The following is a 16,388-nucleotide window of genomic DNA, read 5'->3' as shown; positions in this document are numbered from 1 at the left end:
AACACACACAACTGCATTATAAAAATACTCAATCACTTGTGTGCAATTACAGAGAAACTTCCAATATGCAATTCCCTGCACAACTATTTTGTACATTGAATGCACAATATTTTCTTTTCAGTGAGCCTGTCTGCAGCAGTCGCTGTACGGTGTGTGCTTTTCTTTTTTATCGTCCTTGCTGATGTAAACACTGAACATTTCAATATTATTAAAGAAAAAAAAATTGTCTTATCTTGAGATGAGACAAATCAAAAGAGAGAACACTATATACAAGTAACTCGTTGTTTTTTGTGTCGTTTACTGAATAACACATTAAACAGTCTTCTCTATTCTACTGTTTAAGATACCAAAAATAATCTCAAATGATCCAAAGACGTGGAAAGAAGAAGAGAAGAGGTGTTATACTTTAGGATCGTGTTGATGAGATCAAGGCTGAAGGGGCTGACAACCTCACACACACACACACACACACACACACACACACACACACACACACACACACACACACACACATAAACAAGGGAGCAGGAAGGAAGTGAAGACGGAAGAAAAAGATCAATGTCAACTGAGAGCACGAGCGAGATGAAGAGAGATGGATGGAAATGGAAAGGAAGGGACGGGACGGCATCTGCCACAAATTTGAATTTAGATTGGCAAAGCTGGTAGAGACAAAAGCCCCTCAATATTCTGTATAGAGAGAACTCTAAACCTTATCTCTATGCACTCTTATTCACACATTTGACCTTTATTAGGACTAAACGAACGAAAGGAAGGAAATGAGCAGTGAGGGGCAAGTTACTGGAAATTAGTAACTAGTTAGTTACTCGTTTCTATTATCAAAATTTAACTGAGTTACTGCATTATAAAATGGTAAATGAACTTGAGCTTGTATATTAACTTGCCAAATACCTTATTTGGCTGTTTCTATTGACTCTTGTTTTGAGCTTCTGATACCACGGGTGCTGACAATCAGTGGCCTAATTGGCAGCTCCTGTGAGCATGGGCCCGGTTTCAGTAGTCAGTTGGTGTCTGCACCAAGCATGCCACATTCCACTGATCTGGATAGGGCCAATGCCATAGGGCTACTTCATGCTGGTGTTCCGCACAGCCAAGTTGCAGCATTATTTGGAGTAAGCCCTAGTACCATCTCCAAACTGAAGGCCAAGTTCCATATAACGGGGGATGGCAGAGACAGAAGACGACACCCCAAGAAGACTGTTTCCTAACCCTGTCAGCACTTAGGAACCGTAGGCATTCTACAGATTTGCTCTCTACCCAGACAATCCAGAACAGACTGCACGCAGCCTATGTCCGGTCTCATAGGGCTGCCAGGAGCCCTGCCATGACTGCCCTTCACCATCAGGCCCGTTTGTTCTGGTGTCTGCAACACGTGCACTGGAACCCGAACATGTGGAGGAATGTTATGTTCAGCGATGAGTCCAGATTCTGCCTACAGCAGTTGGATCATAGGGTCAAAGTGTGGAGAAAGACGCGGAGAACGCTATGCTGATTCCTGCAGCGATAGGGTAACAGCTTTTGGTGGAGGCAGTGTGATGGTGTAGGGCGGCATCTCCCCACTGGAAAAACAAGGCTTGTCATCATTGGAGGCAATCTCAATGAAGACAGATATCGAGATAAGATTCTGCAACCAGTGACAATCCCCCATCTCCACAGTCTGGGACCGAACTCTATCCTCCAAGATGAAAACGCCCACCAGTTTATGAGAGACCACCTCCAGAATTTGGGAGTGGAGAGGATGGAATGGCCTGCCTGCAGTCCTGACCTCAACCACATTCAACACTTGTGGGATCAGCTTGGGCGTGCTGCTCATGCCAGAGTGACCAACAAAACCACACTAGCTGACTTGGTTGAACAGAGTAAGATACAGATAATGATGCCTCTTCACATCCCTAGAGCCTGCTGTCTTCTCTGAAGGGGAAAAAACAACCCTGACTCCTATGCACTGGCCACAATGAATAAATAAATCAACATTTGACAAGACTGCTGATGGTTAGTGTCAGTTTACAGCTGAGGTGACACCTAGCAGATAGCGAGCAGCTTCCATCTGTCACTCAAAATGGCCAAGCCTTTAATGATTCATGAATTTTTGGATCACTGTAACATCTGTACCCCAGCCACTGATGGTATAAAAGCAGATTCCTCCACCCCTTGCTTTCCCGGGAAGTTGTGCGTCTGGATCCGTTCATAAGAGTTGGAATCCTGCCGGCTGAAGCGCAGAGTCCGGTATCAGTCCACATCGCACCGTCTCCATGAATACAAAACACAGGATGTAGAAAAGACTCTGTTTCTTACCATCAGTAGCTGGAGTTAGTCCAGTTTGTTTGACAGTGACACGTTGGAGAGAAATATGCCCGTTAGAGCGGTGTGTAGTCCGCGCTATCAGAGACGCACATGCGCTCTGGCCCGTTACCCTCTCGTCTGTCGTCAGAGCGCTAACAAAGGTGAGCGCACCTTTGACCAGAATGTCCAATAATGTCCACGGAGCCCATCAGGCAAGTGAGGAATAAATCTGGTGGAGTTGTAGACCTTATATTCATCAGCTTTTCTCTGGTGAAAGAGCTCCGTGTATAATGACAGAAGGCGTCATCTTAGTGTAGAATGTAAGCCTTTACATCATTTGAACCCCATCTTGCTGTTTGAAGAGATAAATAAACTCCAAGGACCCAAGCTACTCTAACCAGGCTGTTTAATTCTGCTGAGGGTTAGTATGCATGTCTATAACTTTGACTGTATTTTTCTGATCTTCATTCAGTATAAAGTTTGTCTAATAGTAACTTCTCAATAATTCCATCCTTTATTTAGCACATTGTATTTTTAGTTTTAGTTTTAGTTTTTTATTTTATTATTGTGTCATACATACATCCTTATGCCCAGCCCGCATGGGCTTACATGACACCATAAATTAAAAACGTTCCCGGATCAGAGTGCACTAGGTAAGCTATATTCATTGTTAAGAAACAAAAAGAGAAAGCAAAAACAAGTAAAACTAATTCAACAGAATATCCTGTCTTCTTTTCCAAGCTTTTGAAACAAAATTAGCAAGCCATTAAACAGCCATTCTAGTTTCTGCATGTCTGTCCGCCCCAATATTTCAGATTTTACTTCATGAAACAATAATTCTCTTAAATCATTATATTTTGTATAATGCAAAAGAAAATGGGACTCCGTTTCAACTTCATTCAACTCACATATCTCACAAAGTCTGTTATATTTTTGTTGATCTTTGTTTATCAGTTAGAGTTATCTATGATCAGATGGACTGATTGGGTTGTTGTCTCTGACATACTCCATCTGTTGTTTGTTTGTAAATGTTGCATGGTCTGGATCTTCTGTGGAAATGAATTGTCCTATGGGATGAACAAATTTTTCTAAGTCTAAGTCTATATATTCTGTCATGATTTATTTAAAAAAAAAAAAAAACATCAGTGTACAATAAATAATGAGTCCAAATCATTTTCTTTGGGTACAGTCCCAGAAAATGATGATTTAACCTAAAAATGTTGTATTGTCTCAGACTTAAAAAAAAATTGTGAATAATGTTAGGCTACATGTGGTGTAGTGGTTAGCATTCTCCCCTCACGGCGAGGAGGTTCCTGGTTTGAATCTCCGTCTGACAGGAGTCTCTCTGTGAGGAGGTTCCTGGTTTGAATCTCCGTCTGACAGGAGCCTCTCTGTGTGGAGTCTGCATGTTCTCCCCGTGCATGTGTGGGTTCTCTCTGGGTACTCCGGCTTCCGTCTGACAGGAGCATCTCTGTGAGGAGGTTCCTGGTTTGAATCCCAGACCTTCAGGAGTCTCTCTGTGAGGAGGTTCCTGGTTTGAATCCCCGTCTGACAGGAGTCTCTCTGTGAGGAGGTTCCTGGTTTAAATCCCAGTCCTTCAGGAGTCTCTCTGTGAGGACTTGTTTAAATCAGTGTAGTGATGAAAGATACAACAGAACACTCAAAGTGATTGGTCTTTTTCGATTCTCAGATTTTTTTGAAATTTGGGAATTTGTCAAATGGACTGACGTCATTCACTTGTATAAAGTCCAGCCATATGTTTGTCTCTCAACATGTGTCCTGTTTGGCTTGCGCTTTAACTGTTTTTAGTTGATGCTTTATTTATGGATCAAATGTGTTTGATGCTCTCATTGAATTTACTTGTTTCTGGTGCCATTTTTTACTCCAAACTGGTTTGAATCCCCGTCTGACAGGAGTCTCTCTGTGAGGAGGTTCCTGGTTTGAATCCCAGTCCTTCAGGAGTCTCTCTGTGAGGAGGTTCCTGGTTTGAATCCCCATCTGACAGGAGTCTCTCTGTGTGGAGTTTGCATGTTCTCCTCGTTCATGTGTGGGTTCTCTCCGGGTACTCCAGCTTCCTCCCATAGTCCAAAGTCTCTATATATCAGCCCTGTGATTGGCTGGAGACCAGTCCAGGGTGTAACCCCGTGTTGGGCCACGCAGGCTTAGGACAGTCAAACAATGGACTTGGGCCTGCACCTCTGTGAGAAGCCTCATTTGAGTGATTCACTGAGATCACAAAGAGGCCTAAAAGGACTCTTTATCCCAGAATCCCCTGCAGTACTTCACACCTACGTGTGACGTAAAGGGGGGACCGGAACCTGAGGGAGACCCCGCAGGAAGTCGGCCAGATGACAAAACTGTGAGACTTCCATTGCTCTCTCTCTTTCCACGCGCTGACTTCAAGTGTTCGGAGACACAAGCTCACCTCCTGTTTCCTGCAACAATCTTCCTTTGGTTTAAGTTTTGGCACACAGGTAATCTGCGGCCGGCAGTGTTCTGAATTCCGAGCTCAGATTGTCCAGTGAACGCATCTCAGTTTCTCGGAGAGCATCAGACTATAACAGATTATCAGAAAGATATCGTCTGGACTCGTTTTTCCTTCACCAATCGTGGGCAAAGCGATTCACAAGTGAGGCTTAATTAGCTTTAGAGAGTGTTTTTAACAATTGTTTGATTGACGCAGGAACTGTAATTTTTATCTTTGTTGGACCGCCGCGTCCTGAGTTTTACCTATTTAAAACTCTTGTTGTTCCCGTTTCGGACCGCTGCGTCCTATATGTGTTTATCGTAACAGCGTTATAACCGGGTATTACTCTTCTGATCAGAAAGGCCAGTGTAAACCATATTAACTTGAATTCAGCCACTGGTTTCTTTCTGTGAATGAAGGGAACTACTCCGAGTTGTGCCGCGGGATTCAGACTCTTCAGGCACGCATTTCTCTCCTCCTCTGCTCTCCTCTACTCTCTTCTTTTATCCTCTTTTCTCCCCCTTTTACTAACAGACACACACACATATTCCCGTGTAGACGTACATCTGGAGACTAACTCCACCACCGCGCCATTACGCACATACACACACACAGAGATCTATACACTCGCGGCCATCCAGACGTCTCAGAGACACAGATCGTGTAGGGCCGAACTCGGTCTCTTTTAGACATTAAGGCCACATTAGGTCTTTGTTAGGTGTGCGCCATCGTAAGGGCGACCACGTGGGACGAAGCAATCTTCCCCCCTTCTCTCTCTCTTTCATCCAAAGACACAGACACACACGCACGCACCCAGGTCTTTGATAGGTGTGCGCCATCGTGAGCGACCACGTGGGTACGAAGCCATCTCCCCCCTCTCTTCCCCCCCCTCTCTCTCTCAACACACACACACACACACACACACAAACATTCTGTTATAATTTAAGAGCAGTTGTTTGTGATTACTGGTTGTATTTGCATTGTGATATAAGCTGGGTGTGAAGGCTTTGTGTACGGATTTCGCGCCTTCAATTTATTAAATATAGTTATTAATTATTAATAATATTAGTAATTAAATAACTAATTTGAGACTGATTTGAGTGATATTTTGGTTATATTTCCCTGAGTACAGGGTGGTGCCCCAAAACGAGATTAAACATAGTTTAATGATATTTTATTTATATTATTAATAATTATATATAATTATTAAAGAATATAACCAAAGTTGACTTGATACAACCCCAACACCCGCCTCTCGCCCAATACCAGCTCTGACAGGCTCCAGCCCCCCATGACCCTGAACGGGAAAAGCGCTATAAATAGTGGATGGATGTTGTTGTTTTTTAAATGCTTTGCAAACTAAAGTGGCTCAGGTATCATTTAAATGTTATTAAATACAAAAATATTAAGGAGTCAGCCAGTATTCAAACTTCAAATGAACATTGCCACCTTTATTTCACACAATCATATCTTTGTTTCTTAACTATGAATCCAAACTGTTTGTTACAAGGCAACAGTGGGTCAGTGGTCTGTCTCCACAAGTTGCTCCTGCTGCTTGGTTGGCGTTGTGTGAATGTGTATGAATTGATGAGTTAATACTGATGGACTCTTTATTCAGCAGCCTCTACCATCAGTGTGTGAATGGGTATGAATGGATGAGTTAATACTGATGGACTCTTTACTCAGCGGCCTCTACCATCAGTGTGTGAATGTGTATGAATGGATGAGTTAATACTGATGGTCTCTTTACTCAGCGGCCTCTACCATCAGTGTGTGAATGTGTATGAATGGATGAGTTAATACTGATGGTCTCTTTACTGAGCAGCCTCTACCATCAGTGTGTGAATGGGTATGAATGGATGAGTTAATACTGATGGACTCTTTACTCAGCAGCCCCTACCATCAGTGTGTGAATGTGTATGAATGGATGAGTTAATACTGATGGACTCTTTAAACTGCAGCCTCTACTATCAGTGTGTGAATGTTTGTTATGGAGCATATCCTCTCCAATGCATAAATGTAGATTTTTGATGGTTGATGTTCTAGGCCGAGAGGAAGATGCACATTCCTCTCGCTCAGGAGTCGATGTTTGAGTGGAAATATGTAAATGGTTTATTTCACTAAAAGTACTTAAAATGATAAAATGGTTTTTCCCCTATTTAAAGTTAAAGACAACTGAGTGTTTATGTTATATATTTATTTGATATGTTTGAACTTAAGAAGGGAAGTTTAATGCTTTTTCCTTTGTTTAATCATGTTGTTTGAGTCTCATTAACTCCAGGGGAGGTGAGATTAATTACACCTGGAGTCAATCTGGCACTGATTGAAGCTCCTTGCTGATTGGCCCTAGAACACAGATAACCTGGTATTTAAAGTCTGTGAGAACAGCAGACCGGTTGGTGTTTTTTTTTTTTAAAGGCTATGAGGAGAGCCAGTTTTTCAGTTTAAGTACATTTTATTTTTGTGTACGGATTTCGCGCCTTCAATTTATTAAATATAGTTATTAATTATTAATAATATTAGTAATTAAATAACTAATTTGAGACTGATTTGAGTGATATTTTGGTTATATTTCCCTGAGTACAGGGTGGTGCCCCAAAACGAGATTAAACATAGTTTAATGATATTTTATTTATATTATTAATAATTATATATAATTATTAAAGAATATAACCAAAGTTGACTTGATACAACCCCAACACCCGCCTCTCGCCCAATACCAGCTCTGACAGGCTCCAGCCCCCCATGACCCTGAACGGGAAAAGCGCTATAAATAGTGGATGGATGTTGTTGTTTTTTAAATGCTTTGCAAACTAAAGTGGCTCAGGTATCATTTAAATGTTATTAAATACAAAAATATTAAGGAGTCAGCCAGTATTCAAACTTCAAATGAACATTGCCACCTTTATTTCACACAATCATATCTTTGTTTCTTAACTATGAATCCAAACTGTTTGTTACAAGGCAACAGTGGGTCAGTGGTCTGTCTCCACAAGTTGCTCCTGCTGCTTGGTTGGCGTTGTGTGAATGTGTATGAATTGATGAGTTAATACTGATGGACTCTTTATTCAGCAGCCTCTACCATCAGTGTGTGAATGGGTATGAATGGATGAGTTAATACTGATGGACTCTTTACTCAGCGGCCTCTACCATCAGTGTGTGAATGTGTATGAATGGATGAGTTAATACTGATGGTCTCTTTACTCAGCGGCCTCTACCATCAGTGTGTGAATGTGTATGAATGGATGAGTTAATACTGATGGTCTCTTTACTGAGCAGCCTCTACCATCAGTGTGTGAATGGGTATGAATGGATGAGTTAATACTGATGGACTCTTTACTCAGCAGCCCCTACCATCAGTGTGTGAATGTGTATGAATGGATGAGTTAATACTGATGGACTCTTTAAACTGCAGCCTCTACTATCAGTGTGTGAATGTTTGTTATGGAGCATATCCTCTCCAATGCATAAATGTAGATTTTTGATGGTTGATGTTCTAGGCCGAGAGGAAGATGCACATTCCTCTCGCTCAGGAGTCGATGTTTGAGTGGAAATATGTAAATGGTTTATTTCACTAAAAGTACTTAAAATGATAAAATGGTTTTTCCCCTATTTAAAGTTAAAGACAACTGAGTGTTTATGTTATATATTTATTTGATATGTTTGAACTTAAGAAGGGAAGTTTAATACTTTTTCCTTTGTTTAATCATGTTGTTTGAGTCTCATTAACTCCAGGGGAGGTGAGATTAATTACACCTGGAGTCAATCTGGCACTGATTGAAGCTCCTTGCTGATTGGCCCTAGAACACAGATAACCTGGTATTTAAAGTCTGTGAGAACAGCAGACCGGTTGGTGTTTTTTTTTTTTAAAGGCTATGAGGAGAGCCAGTTTTTCAGTTTAAGTACATTTTATTTTTAATGGACAAATCTGCAATCTGCTTGTCAAGTTTTTTCCACTCACACTGCCTGCCATCCAGAAGTACAATAATGTGTAGGTGTGACCTGAGGTGTAAAAGCGTTTTGTGTAGTCAGAGGACCAGAAAAGAACGATACAAGCTCGAGTCCATTTACCATTTACTGTATGAGCAGCGTCACACCAAACACAAGAAAAAGGAATCTTTCCTACCTGTCGTTGAGGCAGCAGTATATGATTGGGTTGTACATGGTGGAGCTCATGGCAAGCCACATGATGGCCAGGTAAACCTGCTGGATGAATCTTTCTTCAAACATGTCAGGAAAGAACTGGTGCAGCAGGAAGTAGACGTGGAAGGGTAGCCAGCAGATTGCAAAAGTGCAAACAACCACAATCATCATTTTCACCACCTGTAGTAAAAAGACAGAATCTTTGTGTTGTCATTATAAAACCCCTGTAGTTTGATTTTCACTTTGTTTTTATTAGACAGGATTACTGAAGCTGGAGGGGGCTGTGAGGTGCACCTGTCAGATGAGGGGGGGGGGTCTCCTGAAGTGAGACATGATGTGAAAAGAATGACGCAGAAGTGGCGGATGTGTCCATTATACAACACTATAATGAGAATATCTGTCTTTATATAAATGCTACGTGTAGTTCAACCGAATCACAAGGGAAGAACATACTGGAGAACGACGTTAGCCGTCATCACTATAGCATCAGACATGGATCATATTTTATATGATTTATTTTAGAGATTTAGACTTCTCCTCATACTCCCTACTGTATCTCTGTCCTTACTCTTTCACTGAGGACAAGTTAAGAAAATAATCAAAGTCAAAAATCTCCAGGTATTTGTAATAGTTTGAAAAGGAAAGGAGCCCGGTGACAAGAGATTTGGTCTAACCTAATAAAACTAACTAGGGAGTGCTTGGCTTGATAAAGTGAACTTCCCTTTAGTGAGTAGAAAGCGAATAATTGAAGCCATCTTCCTATCTGTTCTGGACTAGGGGGATGTCATTTATAGACATGCTTCTGCCTCCACCCTAAAATCATTAGACACAGTTTATCACTCCGCCCTCAGATTTATCACTGGTGACAAATATTCCATTCATCATTGCATCCTGTACGATAAAGTTGGTTGGGCTTCACTAACAGTTAGACGTGAAAGGCATTGGCTGCTATTCATTTATAAATCACTTGCGGGTAATCTACCAGCATACATCACTTCTTTATTAATCTGGGCTGATAATCAGTATCAGACTCGATCAATTGACTGGCTAATGTTAATGGTCCCACAAGTAAAAACGAACGTTGGGAAAACATCCTTCACCTACTGTGCTGCACACACCTGGAACACAATACAAAACACATTGAAACGCAATACAATGGTTACCAGGGGTCAATTTAAAAACCTGATCATAATTCACTGTACTCATGAGTGTAAATGTTATTAACTGTGGTTGCCTGCTTACTGCTTATTCTTCTGGTCTTATAATCTATGTATTTTGTCTTCGTTGTTTTTTTGTTTTTTTTTGTCTCTTATTTGTTTTAATTCGTTTTTATTTGTTGGTACTCTCGACGTCATTCTAAATGAGGGCTTGCCCTCAGTGATTTCGTGAGAATAAATAAAGGTAAAATGAAAGTTTAATTAATAAAGCGATACTTCCTGGTTGGGGCTGTGCTTGACAAAGGTCCAGTTGTAAAAATTAGACACATTCTGTCTCAAAAATGCTCAACATCTAGGCCAGACTTTTCTTTAAATGCCAGGTTGGAACAAGTCTTCAAAGACTATCTCTAGAAAAATGGAGGATATTTATCTTTCTCGTTAGTTTAACTGCATTGGCTCCCAGTAAAATGTAGTAGATAATTTAAAATCTCATGATGACAGATCCTTTCATGGTCAGAACCATTATTTACACATAAATACACAAATAATCCTAGAAAGGAATTAATTTAGGGCTCTTTTTAAACGTAAAAATATAAAGTGTATAGGCTGCCATAACAGGTGGAGTGGTGAGTGTCATAAAATCAGTAGAGGGGGAGCTTCCGGTGGCTGCCAAGAAGTGATGCACGCTTAGTCCGAGCTCCGTGTCAAAAGTCCAAAAATTGATTAAAACATCCAGTAATCCAGAGACTTTTATAATTCATGTTATTTGTAGATGTATCCGCGACATGTCGGGCACAAAAACGACGAGAAATAAAGCGTCTCAGGATACACCTGCGCCGAAAAAGAAAGAGCCTCAGGACGCACAGCCTGACAAGCCATCTAATGCTACCATCTTGTTAGCTTTACAAGAGCAAGAAGATCGGTTGATCAAAAAACTTAAGCTGGCAGTGAGAAAGGCAGTGGAGGATATGCTCTCAGGTGAAAATGAAACTCTCAAGTCAATGATTGAAAGCACGATCACTGCCGTTGCCAAACTTGGTGAGGATATCACTCAACAAGCTGAACTTGGTAGGAAGCTACAAGGGAGGGTGGATGCTAGTACGGCTAATATGAGAGCGGTCAAACACGATGTCGGTGGCCCTCAGAAAGACGTGCTAAAACTTCACCAGAAAATAGCCGAGATGGAAGACAGATCACGGAGATGCAACATCCGACTCGTGGGCTTAGTGGAGTCAGCAGAAGGTGAAAACGCTATTCAGTTTCTGCAGGATAAATTACCCGAATGGATCCCCTCTCTTGTAGGAGAAAAGATTAAGATTCAGCAGGCCCATCGCATATATACTGCCCAGGATAAGTCCAACCGTCCCCGGACGCTCATATTTCAACTCCTCCGGTATCAGGACAGGGAGAAAATCCTCAACGGAGTCAGGGCTCTTCCATCAGCGCCGACACACCAGGCGTCATATGAAGGTCGGACCTCAACGTCGAGGCTAATGTTTTTCCCGGACTACAGCACAGAGACAGCCCAGAAGAGAAGAGCCTTTGATGCGGTGAGGAAACAGATCGCCAACAGAGGATTACGCCAGTTTCTGAGATATCCGGCAACCCTGAAGGTTAAGCATAATGGGACGCTGCACTTCTTCGATAGTGTAGCAGATGCTGAGAAGTTTATGTCTGCACTTGCTCGATCTTCACGCTCAACACCCAGACCCAGCGCTCCAAACACCCCACCACGCTCGGCATCCTTCGATGGAGAAACCATGACGCTCTAAGAAAATTTGGATGCAGTTGAAGGGTTATCAGGCTGACGGTACTTTATATAATTATAATGGTGACGATAAGTTCTTTCTTTTCCCTCTCTTAATTCTAATATTGGCGCATAAATGCACAATTTTATATGATGAATAGAACATCTTCTCTAAGTTAGGGACATTATAATTATTGACCCAGCTCAATAGTCGTTGATTTAGTTTCATCCCACAACTCCTATTTCACGGCTTTAAAATTCTCTGATACCTCCTAACGGGGTCGGGCTTGGAACGTGTGTCGTTTTTTGGGAGTCACAGGTAGCCGGAAGAAATTTTATTTTATTGTTCAGTTTTTTTTTCTCTCCTCCAACCAAAGAGAAATTCTTTTATCTCTTGCGGATGGAACATTTTGTTCAAGAATTAATGTGTTCTTCGCCAATGCCTTGCTACTTAGATGAAGTTTGTTACATTATGTTTACGTTTTTTATTTTATATGTGCAGTATTGCTCTAAGTGTAGATCTACATTACATATCCTATTGATGCTACAATCGTGCAAACCTGGTTATAAGTAATCCTTTTAATGTAATGTCATGGAATGTCCGTGGCCTTAACTCGCCTGTCAAACGCACAAAGTGTTTAGAATTTCTCAAACGGAAAAAAGTTTCAATTGGTCTCATTCAGGAAACTCATCTTAAAGCGGATGACATTCATAGATTTTAAAATAGATTCTATAGATGTGTTGCTCACTCTTCGGCTGCAAATAGGTCTAAAGGGGTCGCTATAATATTTGACAGGAAATTATCTGTGAATATTGAACTGGTAAAGACAATGAGGGGAGACTAGCTTATGCTTGTATGACGATAAACAACATGAAAATCTGTCTTGCATCAATATATGCTCCAAACCTTACCGATCCAGATTTCTTCGATACTGTCTCCGATACTCTATTAGACATGTCAGACTACCATGTTATTGATGGGAATGATTTTAATCAGGTATGTGACATACATTTAGATAAATCAATGAGTACACGCTCAGCGCAGGAATCATCCTGTGAGATTAATAACTTTACTTCTGACCTGAACATTATTGACCCTTGGCGGCTACGTAATCCGACAACTACAAATTATACTTTCTTTTCTGCTAGACATAAGTCGTATTCTCGAATTGACTATATATTTGTCTCCCCCTACCTAAACCGTTGTGTTACATCTACAGATATTCTTCCAATAATAATATCAGATCATGCCCCAATGATGTATAGCTTTTATATTGGGCAGAGTGCCTCTAGACACTCCAATAGATGGCGCTTTAACACAACATTACTCCAAAACACTGACTTTCTGAAAAAAATTAAGAAACAACCTCAAAGTATTTTTTGAAATTAATTCAGAGACTGCAACTTCGCCACAAATACTTGCGGGAAACAACTAAATGCTTTTTGAGAGGAGAATCTCCTTCATTTGGCTCTCATTTGATAAATCAAGGAAACGCAGAATCACACAACTAGAGGGTGACATACATATGTTAGAAACTAGACAGAAACATCAGCTTTTCACAATCAACTCTTTCTACGCTGAAATTTGAACTAAATAATTTGCTTAAAGCAAAAGTTGAATTTATAATTCATCGTACTAGAGTTACATACTACAGTCAGAGTGAAAGTGCAAGCAGACTTCTAGCTGCCAGATTAAAACAAAATGAATCATTTTCATCACTGCTATTCAAACTTTATCAGGATCTATTACCTTTGATCCAGATGAAATAAATTAAACGTTTAGATCATTTTATTCAGATCTGTATAAGGGTGAATCTACTCCAGATTTGACTGACCTTAAATCATATTTGTTAAAACTTAATTTACCGAAGTTAACTACTGAGGAGGCTGACTCCCTCGATTCACAACTCACCTTCTCAGAGCTCAAAGAGGCCATAAAATCAATGCAGAAAGGAAAATCGCCAGGCTTCTTCTAAAACTGTGGGATATTATTGGACCACTCATCCTAGATTCTTTAAATTATGCCCTTGATATTGGATTTTTTCATCGCGACCAAAATACATCTCTTATTTCAATGTTACTTAAAAAAGGAAAATCCTTTAAAATGTGGCAGTTATAGACCGATATCATTGATCACAACAGAATTAAAGCTCTTTGCTAAAGTTTTAGTAGGAAGACTGGAGCCATATGTAGGCAAACTAATTAATTACGACCAAACAGGATTTCTAAAAAGAAGACTTGCATCAAACAACATCAGACGGCTTCTTCACATTATTCATGTATCAGAATCAAATGAGGAACCTGCTGCGGTTTTTAGCTTAGATGCGCAAAAAGCCTTTGATAGGGTGGGTTGGGATTATCTATGGGCGGTTCTTGAGGAGTTTGGATTCTGTAGAAAATGTATATGTATGATAAAAACGCTTTATACCAATCCTTATGCAGTCGTTCAAACAGATAACATCCTGTCTACACCATTTCCCTTACGGCGCGGTACCCGTCAAGGTTGCCCTTTTTGCGTTATCACTGGAACCGTTGGCTCAGGAAATTAGACTGAATAACGAGATATCACCTATCGGTATAAAAGATACAAAACACAAGATCTCCCTATATGCAGATGACGTATTATTGTTCTTCACTAATATTTCCAACTCATTATCTCGTATATTAGAAGTCTTCAGCAAGTTCAGTCAATTTTCTGGTTATAAAATTAACTGGGATAAATCTTTACTCAGTCCTCTAAATGTTTCAGCAAAGCAGCTCTCCTTACCAGCTATTCCACATATACAGTGGCATGACTCTAGCTTTATATACTTGGGTATATAATTCTCAGACATATCACATGCAAATTAGGATATACTTCAAGCTGAAATTTTGTCTGATATCCAAAGGTGATCTAGTTTGAAAATGACATTGCAAGGTAGAATCTCAATTGTGAAAATGAATATTCTTGGCCGACTGAACTTTCTATTTTCCATGATCCCTTTACCTCCACCACCTAAATACTTCGATGATTTACAAGCAATGATCTCTAAATTCATCTGGGATAGCAAAAGACCTTGCATTAGGTTGAAAACACTTCAACGTTCAAAAACCACTGGAGGTCTTGCGCTTCCCGATTTTAAACTTTATTTCTGGTCCTTTCAGATTAAATCATTAAAAACATGATGTAATGAGGAAGCCACTACATCTTGGCGTCAAATAGAACAGGCACTAGTCAAACCCACGTAGAATTACAGATTTTATGTTTTGTGGGATGAAACCTAGAACAGCAGGTAGAGTGTTTGGACCAATTATAGAGACCTCACTGCAAATCTGGTCAGATGTTCAGAAATATATGGATTGTGATATTAAGTTATGTGACTGCTCTCCAATATGGTACAATTACAATCTACTTACAGAACTCTGGCTCATTCTACAATAAAAGCTGGGCTGCTGGTGGAGTCCATAGACTCAAAGATCTGTACAGCAGAGATGGCCTGCTTTCATTTCAACAGCTTAAGGACCGATATTCCCTCCCTGGGTTTTCTTGGTTTTTGTATTTACAATTGAGATCAGCAATTCATGCCCATGGAGTTCCATGGGATTTGCCTTTATCCTCTCATCCACTGGATACTTGGATTAACCCCCAGAAAAAGACTACGGGACTAGTGTCTACCATATATTTAACGATTTAATCTCCAAAAGTGCCAAAACTCTGGGGGTGACCACATCCTGGAACCGGGACCTTGAAGGACAGAACCTTGTACTACACTGGGACATTATTTGGACCAATATATTTATTTCATCAAAAAATCCAGCACATCAACTCATTCACTTAAAATTTGTACATAAATATTATGCAGCACCATACAGGCGCTTCAAAATGAAGCTTATAGACCATCTAAACTGCACTCAATGTAATCTTGACGTTGTTGGTACATACCTCCGTGTTTTCTGGGAATGTCCTTCAGTTTCCACCCTTTGGTCTAAGGTGACTAAATGTATTGAAAATATCCTGAAATTCCCAGTGCCCAAACAGCCCTCCCTACTGTTATTTAATGATGACTTTGCTCTCAGGGATAACACCAGACTGGCCTTTAGGAAGATTATCTTTGCAAGCTCAACTGCGGCAAAGAAGACGATAATACATTCCTGGTTCTCTGTTGAATCTCCATCGATAAAGGAATGGTTTAACTATTTTAGAGACATCTCTCTTATTGAAAGATCATTAGCTGTAATTCATAAGGCACAGGCATCCACTTTACAGGCTTGGGATGTCCTTATTTTAACTCTTTCAGATCCACTTTTTCTTGAACAAATATAACCGGTATTATAAATAAAACGTAAACTTACTCTTTTTTTGAAATTGTTTGGTTGAATTATTATTATTATTATTTTTTAATCTGTTTATTTGTTTTAGTTTTATTTATTGTACTGTGTCTGTAGGTTTTATTTTGTGTCTATATGTGTGTATGGGTATATTTATATATGTGGGTGTGTGTACATGCATATCATAATTTCATTCAGTAATTTTGTCTTTGTTTTAAATTTTATGTATATTTTTCCTCATCAAGGCAACGGCGATCTGTAAATA

General features: G+C 40.2%; 1 protein-coding gene across 1 annotated transcript in view; it reads right to left on the bottom strand.

Moving 5' to 3' along the window:
• tacr1a (tachykinin receptor 1a) overlaps window positions 1–16,388 on the bottom strand; it is an 80,711-nt gene that overhangs the window by 9,841 nt on the left and 54,482 nt on the right. The window contains exon 4 of the mRNA XM_020636411.3: window positions 8,895–9,091. Coding sequence (XP_020492067.1) covers window positions 8,895–9,091 — 197 coding nt within the window. The remainder of the gene's footprint in view (window positions 1–8,894; window positions 9,092–16,388) is intronic.

The sequence above is a fragment of the Labrus bergylta genome, chromosome 2 (genome assembly GCF_963930695.1).
Source record: "Labrus bergylta chromosome 2, fLabBer1.1, whole genome shotgun sequence".
NCBI classification, from domain to species: domain Eukaryota; kingdom Metazoa; phylum Chordata; class Actinopteri; order Labriformes; family Labridae; genus Labrus; species Labrus bergylta.
Note: the sequence above shows the minus strand (reverse complement) of the source record. Positions and strands in the feature narration are given on the sequence as shown.